General features: G+C 43.2%; 2 protein-coding genes across 2 annotated transcripts in view; both read left to right on the top strand.

The window, feature by feature from the left end:
* Nucleotides 1–6073, top strand: part of LOC126355559 (microtubule-associated protein 1B-like) — a 59199-nt gene extending 53126 nt beyond the window's left edge. Inside the window, exon 6 of the mRNA XM_050005919.1 lies at nt 6016–6073. Within this exon, the coding sequence (XP_049861876.1) occupies nt 6016–6073 (58 nt within the window). The remainder of the gene's footprint in view (nt 1–6015) is intronic.
* Nucleotides 6074–6189: 116 nt separating this feature from the next.
* The window catches only part of LOC126355560 (mucin-5AC-like), a 95674-nt gene continuing 89223 nt past the window's right edge, over nt 6190–12640 (top strand). The window contains exon 1 of the mRNA XM_050005921.1: nt 6190–6252. Coding sequence (XP_049861878.1) covers nt 6190–6252 — 63 coding nt within the window. The remainder of the gene's footprint in view (nt 6253–12640) is intronic.

Consider the following 12640-nt stretch of genomic DNA (forward strand, 5'->3'; position numbering starts at 1 on the left):
TCTGAATGCCTCCACTGTTGTTACCCCTCTACTGAACTCAAACAGAAGTATATGTCGGAAATGATCCGTCTTCTTCACTTGCGCTTCATTTTCTAGCGTCCACCGCTCCACTCACTGTCTCCAGATGACAAAATGATAATATGTAAACTCAGATAGCAACAATGAACTACAAATAATAAATTACAATCGATAAATAAACCCATAACAACCGGAATACCAACGTGCAAAACAAAAGCGCTAAGAACTTATGCTCCAACCTAATATACGCTGTGTACTAACAAGAGATTTAAACGTATATACGTAATATCTTTTCTTTTCGATAAGTGGAACCTCTTTTTATGGCCACTTTTATCGTGGAATGCTTTGTTTCTTTATATAGTTCGTTTCTCTAAACGGAATATTCCTAACAAAATTCACCAATATATCAAATAATTAGTTCCCTATAAAAGTAATTTCAAAATGAAGCCAAAAGTTCTTAAAATAAATTTAAAATAGCTTAGTCAAGCACAACTTATCAATTTAAATAAGGTAAGTGGTAGTGCCTCTTATTTTCGCACATATACTTAAAATTAGGCTTTATGGATGAAAGTTGAATTCTCATGACAGTTTCGGTAACAGCTCTGTTCCAGTATTTATTTTTTGTCGACAGATAAGCTGAGAACTGTGTTTCGCAAATAACTGTAAATGTGTCATACAATCAAGATCTGTGATAGCAAAGGGAACACTATACAGCCGTTGGACCATTAACGGTGTTGTGCAGTGGACAGCTGTTACTCTCTTTTCCTTGGTGGTTTTAATCAGGCCTGGGGCTGCAGCACTGGAGTGAAATGCGTGCATTTGCAGCCTCGGCACTGATTAAAAACGCCAAAGAAGTGACATTAACAGCTGTCCTCTGCAGTGAAAACCTGGACCACAGGGTTAAATTTGCTGCGAGTACGTTTTTGTTCTGCGCATAATGAAAGGCTGAAACGACAGTCATATAATGTATCGAAATTCTCACGAAATATGCTTTTAAACGAAGGGTTTGACGGATCTGTTGTTAAAACATCGACACTGTAATGCGTAAAAAGCATTTTGTCTTTATAAACTAATATATAATTTATGTAGCTGCTACCTAAAGTGATGGCTCAAACACACTTGTTGAGAAAGATTCCTTCGTACAGTTAAGTAAAAAACAGGTATCACTTCATTGATGGCAAAGTCAGACATCACTTCCACTCCATGTTGCATAGTGAGGAGAGTTTATAAACGATCATCCTGAAACGTGTCTGTCAAATCAAGTACTGGGCGATATGCAATGTGCCGAAGGAAGGTCTTCGACACTACATTCAAAGTACCGTTAAAAAAAACTTCTGCTATATTGCCCTATGCCATCCTCCAGATGTTATGGTGCAACATTGCACCCCATTACAATGAATAATGATGTGCCTTTGACACAATAGTTCACGTGCGTACTACCAGTTCGAGGTGTCCAACCGACCTGTTGGACACAGAGAACGGACAGTATACCTGTGGATTGCTCTATCAAAAAATACGTCGGGAGAATTCAAAGAACCACATGATGTGCTTTAAGCGAGAAACAAAATATATGGTCGTGAGTTGCCAGAACTTTCTCTATGATGGCGACCGAGTGACAGGTATGATGAAGAGTGCACTGTTACAGAGTAAATTTGAAACATATGTTTCGAACTTCAGATTATTACAGAGTAATGTACTATTAGGTGTCCTTAAGAACGTTTAGAAATTTCCATGTCAAGTTTGTAACGGCTACAGTAATACCATCTTTAAGATACGTTCCGGCTTTATATTGCAGTAATATTACAAACCACTCATGTCACTAAAATGCTTATCCCCTCTTCTTCACGACAGCTCAAATGTCACATATTCCCTTTTTTGTCATTGAAAAGCACATACGATCTGTGAAACGTATCGTCAGGTAGGAAATTAAGGGACCATACTAATCAGCTTGTACGTTACGACTATCCTAACTAAAAACTTATTACTCCAACTGATGTTGTTATTGTTGTTGTTGTTGTTGTTGTTGTTGTTGTGGTCTTCAGTCCAAAGACTGGTTTGAGGCAGCTCTCCACGCTATTCTGTCCTGTGCAAACCTCTTCATCTACAGGTAATTACTGCAACCGACATCCTTTTGAATCTGCTTCAACTCTTGGTCTTCCTCTACCACTTTTACTCTCTGCGCTTCCCTACAGTACTAATTTGGTGATCTCTTTAGGTCGGAGAATGTGTCCTGTCAACCGATCCCTTTTTCCAGTCAAGTTGTGCCACAGATTTCTTTTATCCCCAATTCTATTCAGTACCTCCTCATTAGCTACATGATCTAACCATCCAATCTTCAGCATTCCCCTGTAGCACCACGTTTCAAAAGCTCCTATTTCCTTCTTGTCTAAAGTGTTTATCATCCATGTTTCTCTTCCATACGTGGCTAAACTCCATACAAATACTTCCTGATACTTCAATCTATACTCGATGTTAACAAATTTCTCTTCAAAGAGATGCTTTCCTTGCCATCGCCAGTCTACGTTTTGTATCTTCTGTAATTCGACCATCATCAGTTATTTTGTTGCTCAAATATCAAAACTCATCTACTACTGCAAGAGTGTCATTTCATAATCTAATTACCTCAGCACCACCTGATTTAATTTGACTACATTCCATTATCCTTTTGCTTTTGTTGATGGTCATCTTATCTCCTCTTTTCAAGACACTGTCCATTCCGTTCAATCGCTCTTCCCAAGTCCTTTAGTATCTCCGACAGAATTACAATTTCATCGGCAAACCTCAAAATTTTTATTTCTTCTCCCTGGACTTTAATTCCTTCTGTATCTATGGTTCTCACAATAGACATAGTTTTTCCTTATGAAATTCTGTATGAGAATGTGGCAGATGACACTAGATATCTATGGACAGGCCATGTCATTTCTTACATCATGAAAAAATGGTTTTGAAGTTCTGAGCTGGCCCAGACAACGTCCACAGTGTTCGATTAGAGTGACATCTTGATAATTTAGGACCAGTGTGTCAAACGTAACTTACTATGACGCTTCTTAACCTACTATAGCATAATTCTGGCTCGTGGCGCTGGGGAAGACGTCAGTATTGAAGAAAGCAAGTGCTCATAAATAATATTGACTTTCAGGGCCCTCTCTAAAATGTCTTTCCTTAATATTTATCTTCATTGATCTCATCTGTCACAGACCGGTGTTACTTATCATTCCACCGAGCGATCTCGTACAATGTTGAAGATGACATTGGACAGCAATCCAGAAGAACCTTCCATCCGGCCATACTGATACAAGATTTCCATAACTTCCCTAACACATTTCATCTCTATCCACTTTTGATAAGACTATTGCCGATTTTTTTCGAAATTTGTGTGCTAGTTGGCATTGTGCTACATCTCCAATGGCACAGACTACGACAAGAGTTAATCCTCAACTTGCTTTGTGAGAATGCAGCCATTTATGCGTGTTTCAGTGTTGAAATTTTCTTGAATCATCAGCAGAGTATAAACGTCTTCTCGACACCACGTTTTGAGAAGTTCCCGACGTGTCGTCTTTGGGCAAAGTGCCACGCTTCTATAAGAAGTGATCTTCACCAGACCCCTCTCCTTTGCTGAGAGATCACTAAGTGCTCCAATTGCGTGCCTCTGGAACATGTGTCCCCACAGGTGGTGGTAAATGGGGTAGTGGGAGCGCCAGGCACTGAATTCATGTCCATCTTTTTCGTTGGTCTGAGCCAGCAGCATTCCTGCCAAATTTAAACTAACGCACTATCGTTCCGCAAGAATACATCATGAGGAAATCGGATGCGGAGGGAATGGGAAGATAGCACCAGTATTCCATTTGCAGATCGTCCGCTAAGGCATCATCTACCACCAACTGGAACACATTTCTCCAGAGCCCCACGGTTGGCTCATTTGTAGAAGAGGATACGTTCTACAGTTTATATACAAAGTCACTTCGGCTCTAAATGATGAGAGTGAAACTTGTCGAAACTTTTCTTCAAGACGGTGCTGTTTCCTTCATATATTCCTGAGTATTCATTCATTAAATTTCTGTGTAGAGGAGTACATATTTAGGACATTCTAATAGGAGAATAAAGTTATGGAAAGTAACAAATCGGACAAGAGCAAGCAGAGCTCGCTATCTGACGGTTCCGTACGACCTTAACTACTTACATACGCTAAGGTGACAAAAGTCATGGGATACCTCCTAATTCCGTGTCGGACCTCCTCTTGGTCGGCATAGTGCAGCAGCTCGACATGCCATGGACCCAACACGTCGGTGGAAGTCCCCTGCAGAAATATTGAGCCCTGCTGTGTCTGTAGTGTGTGTTGTGGGTTCAGGGTCTTGTCCACGAACTGACCTCCCTATTATGTGCCATAAATTTTCGATGGGACTCATATCGACCGATCTGAATGGCCAAATCATTTGTTCGAATTGTTCAGAATGTTCTTCAAAGCAGTCGTGAACAGTTGTGGCCTGGTGTCATGGGGCACGGTCAGCCATAAAAATTCTATCGTTGTTTGGGAACATTAAGTCCATGAATGGCTGCAAATGGTCTCCAAGTAGCCGAACATGACCATTTCCAGTCAGTGATCAATTCCGTTGTATCAGAGGACCAAGTCCATTCCATTTAAACCGTGCCAGTACCATTAGGAAGCCACCACCAGTTTCCACAGTGCCTTGTTGACAACGTGGGGTCCGCGACGCATTCGAACCCCACCATCAGTTCTTATCAGATGAAATCGAGACTCATCAGACCAGGCCAAGCTTTTCCAGTCGTGTAGGGTCCAACACATGTGGTCACAAGCACAGGAGAGGCTCTGTAGGTGACGCCATGCTGATAGCAAAGGCATTAGCGTCGGTCGTCTGCTGTCGTAACCCATTAACGCCAAATGTCGCTGCACTGTCTTAATGGATGTCTTCGTCGTATCTCCCACATCGATTTCTGCGGTTATTTCATGCAGTGTTGCTTGTCTGCATTGAAAAACCTACGCAAACGCCGCTGCTGTCGGTGGTTAAGTGAAGGCCGTCGGCTACTGCGTTATCCGTGGTGAGAGATAATGCCTGAAATTTTTTACTCTCGGCGCACTCTTGACACTGTGGATCTCGGAATATTGAATTCCCTAAAGGTATCCGAAATGGAATGTCCCATGCGTCTAGCTCCTACTACCATTCCGCGTTCAAACTCATTAGTCTGAGCCACACATTATTTCTAAGTAGCTCCCTTCATAAACGTGTCAGTACGTGTATTTTATACTTTAATTTATCTAGTTGTTCTGCTGTGTTTTATGACTTACATTGATGATCTTTTATGATGCTCAGAGTAACAGCGTTAATTATTCAGTTCAGATGGATACAACTTAGTGTTCCAATTTTTTGTTATTTTTTAATTGGTTTTTACCAAACTAGTCTGTATTTAATTCAACAAAGGGCGCTGGTTACCTTGCTGTTTAGCGCCGTAATCCACAAATCATCATCAGTAGTTTGAAGGTAATTCGAAGAGCTTCCTGCCAGTCACTTAAGAGTGAATTGCAGGGTAGTATTGTAGATGTGTATCGTTTTAAACTAATTCCTCCAAAATATTAGTCTACTTTCGCATTCTTAGCCTCTAGCTAAGTGTAAGAGTTCCTTTTAAATTACTTCTTTGATCCTTGTAGAGAAACTTAAAACAGATCTTGAGATATTACAACGAAATATTTGAGATGTGATATTTTTCGTAGGTTTACGTCATGGTCGAGATCACTGCGATGGCTATCTCAACCACTGAGAGCAGCATCCCTTCAAGCCAAAGGTTACAAGCAAAGGGCATCATTACCATTTTCGTCGAACGCAGCAGTAGACCACTACCTAAGTAGTGACAGTATCTCCCAGGACTCTGCAAAGCATAAGGTACACAATAACTTGTCATCCATGTAAGAGGAAAAAGGTATGCCGAAAATCAGGCGAGAAAGGAAATTTATGTAAAATTTGCCTTGTGTAATTTGCACAGGTTGCTGGTACGAAGGACACCAGCGCATCCAAAAAAAGCCTGCTTAGCTGCTTGGTGAACGCCATGGTGTCCGATTCGAGTGAACCTACCATTTCCCTTCCTCCAGCGCATTCACCGAGTGAATGTCCTAGCGACGTTAGCGGCAAGAACGAATCCACTCTATTCGTTTGTAAAATGGTTAAGGACTTTGATAGCGGCAGTGCTACGGCCGAGAGTGCGTCTGAAGACTCGACTACGGTAAGCTAATTTAATATGTAGACTTATGTCATCTAAGAAAACACTCTGAAATCCCTTGATAGTTTTTCTATGCTGATAGTTCCTGTTGTCAGCAAATCAGGAGAGCGAGTAGCTACAGCTAAGTATAGCCATCTCACTTCTATTCAGTCCAATTTAAAATACGCTACTTGACAAAAAAGTGAGCAGCAAGAAAAGAAATAGGAAACGAATGTGAATCTACATGGGTCAAGAGGACAGTTATTGCAACAATTCCGAAACAGAGTTAAATTTACACAAAAAAAAAGGTCTTGGCAGCGTGAACCCTCCCATCAGCGTGATGTTGCACCCCTCCGCCCATCGATGCTACTATATTTTTATGTTCATAAGAAAATGTTAATGTTTTTCCAGCTGGTAATATTAAACTCATTGTGATTGTACTAGTGTGTGTAGTCAGAATAAGATTTTCACTCTGCAGCGGAGTGCACGCTGATATGAAACTTCCTGGCAGATTAAAACTGTGTGCCTTACCGAGACTCGAACTCGGGAGCTTTGCCTTTCGCGGGCAGATGCTCTACCAACTGAGCTACCCAAGCACGTTTCAGGCCCCCTCCTCACAGCTTTACTAACCGCCAGTACCTCGTCTCCTACCTTCCAAACTTATCAGAAGCTCTCCTGAAAACCTTGCAGAACTAGCACTCCTGGAAGAAAGGATATTGCGGAGACATGGCTTAGCCACAGCCTAGGGTGGCTAAGCCATTTCTCCGCAATATCCTTTCTTTCAGGAGTGCTAGTTTTGCAAGGTTCGCAGAAGAGCTTCTGATAAGTTTGGAAGGTAGGAGACGAGGTACTGGCAGTAGCGTGTGTAGTGTCTCTGTATGTCTGTGAAGTACAATATTCCGTGCCGCGTCGAGGAACCCCACAACGTACGTGATTTCGTACACGTAGACAACTTTCTCTCGTAGTGGAGAAGCAACGGCTGACTCAGACGGTCGCCTGTAAAATTCTTGAAATGTAAGAGAAAGACATGTTCTATAGGATCTTCTCGAACTGGAACACTGCCATTCGCATTTGGTCATTCGATGATTGTCTGCGACTGAAATGAGTTCCTTTTAGCTGAGAAAACTTTCTCTACGCTCTTGACTGTGTTATTGAAGCAGGTTCTACAGCGACCATCGACCACATCAAGTGTTCTAAGTCCTGTACAAGCTTATAGTACATAATAGTTCATCACAGAATCCTTTGATCAGAATAAAATACGTGCAACTACCTTTGAAAAGCAACAGACTGTATTATGGCCGTTACTAAACTCCACGTTAACATTACGTATCGCTTGTGGATCTCAAAAAGCACAAATTATGCAATGTGGCGGCTAACAATTACTGTTTCATCGAACAAACTTCCTACACGTCCTCTCGTTATGCTATCTCGTAACATAAGTCCCGTCACATTCCGATTTTCTTGCTTTACTTCGCTCGCTTTGGAGCAACTCTAAGTCAATGAATTAACATTTCGCTCGTGCAGGTGAAACGCACCACCTCGCGATATATGTCCACTGAAACTGATCAGCCGATCTCTCACGCGCATCAGAGGGCCTTGCGTGAGTCACGCTGATCGACGACTCGATCTCCATCAACGAATCCAACTGATTAATACTTACATCCTATCACGGGTATGGTATGTAGCACAACCCCTCACGCTACCGAAACAAAGCGGCAGAGCCATCTCACAAACAGTATATTGGCTATTGTGGCGGCATGCACTATTCAAAGTTGATGCGCAGACTTGTACACTGCCAAAGGTCGATGGTGGCCTAGGAATCATTGACTTTCCCCGCAAATGTGCGGCCCTCCTGATTCACCGTATCGCCACTTTGCGTGATATTGACCCAGGTGGGACAACAGCGGTGCTTTTCGACCTTTATCGCCCGCAATCGGCGCGAGCACCAGTATGTTTGACACATATTTCCGTTCCGGATGACGACAGTCAAGGACTATGACGTCAATCAATGTTACGTCCTAACAGTGGCCACTGACAAGGCACACACGTCGAAGAGCCTTTACCAGGCACTTCGAGGCCAGCCCACACCACATAAATTAGAGGACAGAGAACCGTCGGTCATCTGGCACCAAGCTTGGGCCAATATCAACCACCCAGCCCTTCCCACGGAAGTTTCAGCGCTATGGTATCGCGTCGTAAACAATTTAATACCCACTAATCATTGCCTGGCGGCCATCCGCCTACGGCCCTCGGCTGCTTGCGGCCGATGTGGTGACGTAGACACCAGAGATCATCGTCTCTTATACCCTCACGTCACAGAAGTGTGGGACCTTGCACGTGTGCAATTAGCGCTGATCGGTGGGTCTACAGCGGACAATGTGTCAGTCGACCGGTTCCTTACCCCTGACATTCAGACCAACCCCCGAACACAACGTAACGCAATGGTGTGGCTCCTGGGCCACACCATTTTCACGATCTATGACCTTTGCCTCACCGATGTTGTCTCTTTCATGGACTACCTTTGGAGCCAGCATTGCCTGGCGGAAGCTGACCGGAAATATACCATTACTTTTGCAAGATTTCTTAAAGTGGTAATGGTTCATGGTTATCAAAAGGTGTTCCGGCCTGCCTAAGGCACCTCGTTCAAGAACTGTCTCTGTGTACCCCTGAATCTTTGTCACTCGGACTTTCAAACTACCCTTGATTTGCCTATACCCCAGATTTGACATTGGCCTTCTGGGCATCACTAGAGTAGACTGTTCTATGATACTGATAATATGGAAATTGGTAACATGGAAATTGTGTGAACCTTGTATGAAAAATTATTGGCAAATTATAAAAATACGTAATCTATCTTAGAGAATTATTACTTAGTTAATTCTATGGGCGATGGGATTATCTCGCCAGTTTCGTTTTCATTTGAGTGTGCTGCCGTCCCTGTTTTGTATTTTGCCTTCATTTCTGTCTTTATTTATTTCTAAAATCATCACTTGCATCACACCTGCAGAGGGTGGTGTGTTTCTGAGTAGTGTGTCGTCGCCCCCTGAGGCATAGCAGAGTATGCCATCGCTTTTATTTTAGGTTTATGGCAATAAGTCTTGCTACTAACAGCACTCAGTTTTACGTGCTGCGTCGACACTAGAGGATGGCGGCATTTTTGGAGAGGAAAAGGTAGGACTATAGGGGAGGTAGGAGGCCCATATTAAAAGAAAGGGAAAAAAAGAAAAAAAAAGAAAAAACAAAAATTCACGACATCCATCGACCAACACAGCCCAAGGGGGATACCACTCTGCATGCACCAATACGGCTGGAAAGCATGACATAAAGCCGAGTAGCCGCAGCATAATGCTCTGAGGCAGCCTGGCCCACAACTGTCGCAGCCTTCACAGCCCAAGGGGGGGGATACCACGCTGCATGCACCAATACGGCTGGGAAGCGTGACATAAAGCCGCATAGCCGCAGCATAATGCTCTGAGGCAGCCTGGCCCACAACTGTCGCAGCCTGACCCTGGTATGCCAGATACCGGCACTGGGAAAGAGATGACGCCCTTACAGGCTTCACACAAGCTACATCGGTGGCAGATACGGAAATATTGCTAGCCATAGGAGTACCTTAACATCTCGCACACAGTTCATAGACACTCTTCAAGTGCGGACGAGCATTGTCCCATTGAAAAATGGCACGACAATACTGTCCCATCAGACGTAACGCGTGAGAACACAGGTGTCCCTCAATTACTACTACCTGTAGCCTGGTGCCGTACCCAATGGCTCGCCCCGTCATGGCACTAGAAATAACTCTATACCTTTCCAAAACATTGGCAGAATAGGATCTAACCCCCGGTAGCCACCATAATCGCCGACGATGGTCATTTGGGATAGCGCAGAACCACAATTCATTGCAGGGCACAATGCGTTACCATTCATCGCCAGTCCATGCTTTCAAATGACATCACCAGTCCAAACCCAGCCGTTTCTGTTGTAGTGTTAACAACAGCCTACGTATGAGGCGGTAATTTCTTAGTCTGATTTCTGCTTGTCCTCTACCACAGAATGTTGCACGGAGTCTATTACTTTCTTATGGATGGCAGATGCAGATAAACGATTACGATGTACTTGGTGCACAAAGTGGCGGTCCTCCCTTCCGGTGATCAGACTCGTTCGACCGGAACCTTGACGGCGAGTATACCTGCCCTCACGTTCCTATGCAGTTCAACATCGGACAACTGCCCGGAAATCTGGATATTGCACGATTCGAACATCCTCCCTAAATGGAGACCCACAGTGAGTCTGATAACAACACTAAACACCAAAAACACTAACGCACTCTGGTGGTAGTTTTACCTTTCACAGGGAATGGCACCTCCATTTACTTACCCGCTGGTGGTGTGTAAACGTACGAAGCTACATTGACATTCGGCCATGTATTTTACGTCCTTCATTTTTTTGTTAGATAATGTACATGTAAAAACAAATTTACATAATTAAATGACTAATATAATGAATTAAATATACAATTACAGATTTAATACAGTTGATGAAATTTCTCATAAAACTCTGGTGACGAAGATGTGGTTTTATGGTGTACGTGACATTGTTTCTTTTCGTGATTCGGTTATCAATGATATTATGCACAAGCACCCAGTAAGCGTAATGAATATGGAAGGAGAGACGAAAGGTGGGAATGGGTAAAACTAATCATTATAATGGGTCCTTCAAATAGCGCGCCGATTATGAATCGCGTAGTACAAGCGTTATCTTGTTGGAAAACATCGCCTGAAATGCTGTTAATGAATGACAGCATATCAAGTCGAATCACTATTTTAACGTGCAACTTTGCAGTCAGGATGCGTGGGATAACTACGAGAGTGCTCCTGCTGTTATACGAAATCGCACCTCAGGCCATAACTCCATGTGTCGGTCCAGTGCGTCTAGCGCACAGACAAGGTGGTTACAGGTCGTCAGCTGGCCTTCTTCTAACCAACACACGGCCTTCACTGTCACCGGGGCAGAAACAGCTTTCATCATAGAACACAACAGATCTTCACCCTGCCCTCAAATGACCTCTCGCTCGATACCACTGAAGTCGCAAATTGCGCTGGTTTGGGGTCAGTGGATTGTACGCTATAGGACGTATTACGAGGAGCTGTACTTGAAGTTGTCAATGATATTATGGACAAGCACCCAGTAAGCGTAATGAATATGGAAGGAAAGACGAAAGGTGGGAATGGGTAAAACTAATCATTATAATGGGTCCTTCAAATAGCGCGCCGATTATGAATCGCGTAGTACAAGCGTTATCTTGTTGGAAAACACCGCCTGAAATGCTGTTAATGAGTGACAGCACGGATTTGAAATAGTTCTTAGTGTCACTGTGGTATCAACTGCTGCTCACATTGCTACTGCAGATGTAGTACGACGCGTCAGAACCATATTCCGGACACGATGGTCTTCCCTATCCTTAGTGCCACCTGGCCATCTGCAGCCCGGTCTTCTTGCGACCGTACATTCTGGTGACCACCGCTGCCAGCAATCATGTACAGTAACTGCCCAGTCTTTCTGCAGTGTGGCTGCAGGGCCATCCGGCTTCTCGTAGCCCTATTACACGATCTCCCTTAAAGTTAGTGAGGTGTTGATAATGGGATCTTTGTCGTCTTAAAGGCATTATTGACTAACATCAACTCACCATGTCCAGTCTCAAAGGTAACAAACGCTCGCCACCATCATATCGAGAATTTCAAGCAAACCTGATTTGTACCCCGGCGCAAAAATGGAATAGATATCATTTTCAGACGTAAAAACACGCCTACCAACTTCCGTTTATGTCGCATGACTCCTTGACGTTTCAATTTTTTTCCGTCAGTATAATAATAAAACTAATAATTGTCATATTGTGTAGCAATTACATTTGCAAGTTTGGCACAAACTGGAGGCACAGATTTATTCCATGATTTTAACAACTTCGGGTGAATTTCTGTTGATGATGCTCTACACAAAAGAAACAAATTTTGGACGACTTGTTATTCCAGTTTATCCATCTAAACGACTGCCATACCACTCTACTACTGCCGTGTTGTCATATAAACGGAACTATTCCCCAGATGAAGCTAACCTGACTTACATTATTGCATAATTCATGATGTGACAAAAGTCGTTGAATAGCGATATATACATATACAATGGCGATAGTATCACATAGACAAGGTACAAAAGGTCAGTGCAGTGGTGGAGCTGTCATTTGTAGTCAGGTGATTCGTGTGAAAAGATCTCCGACTTGGTTATTGCCGCACGACGGAAATTGACAGACTTCGAACGCGAAATGGTAGCTGGAGCTAGACCCATGGGGCATTCCATTTCAGACATCATTAGGGAATTCAGTATTCCGAGATCCACAGTATCGAGAGTGTGCCGA

The sequence above is a fragment of the Schistocerca gregaria genome, chromosome 3 (assembly GCF_023897955.1).
Source record: "Schistocerca gregaria isolate iqSchGreg1 chromosome 3, iqSchGreg1.2, whole genome shotgun sequence".
Lineage (NCBI taxonomy): Eukaryota > Metazoa > Arthropoda > Insecta > Orthoptera > Acrididae > Schistocerca > Schistocerca gregaria.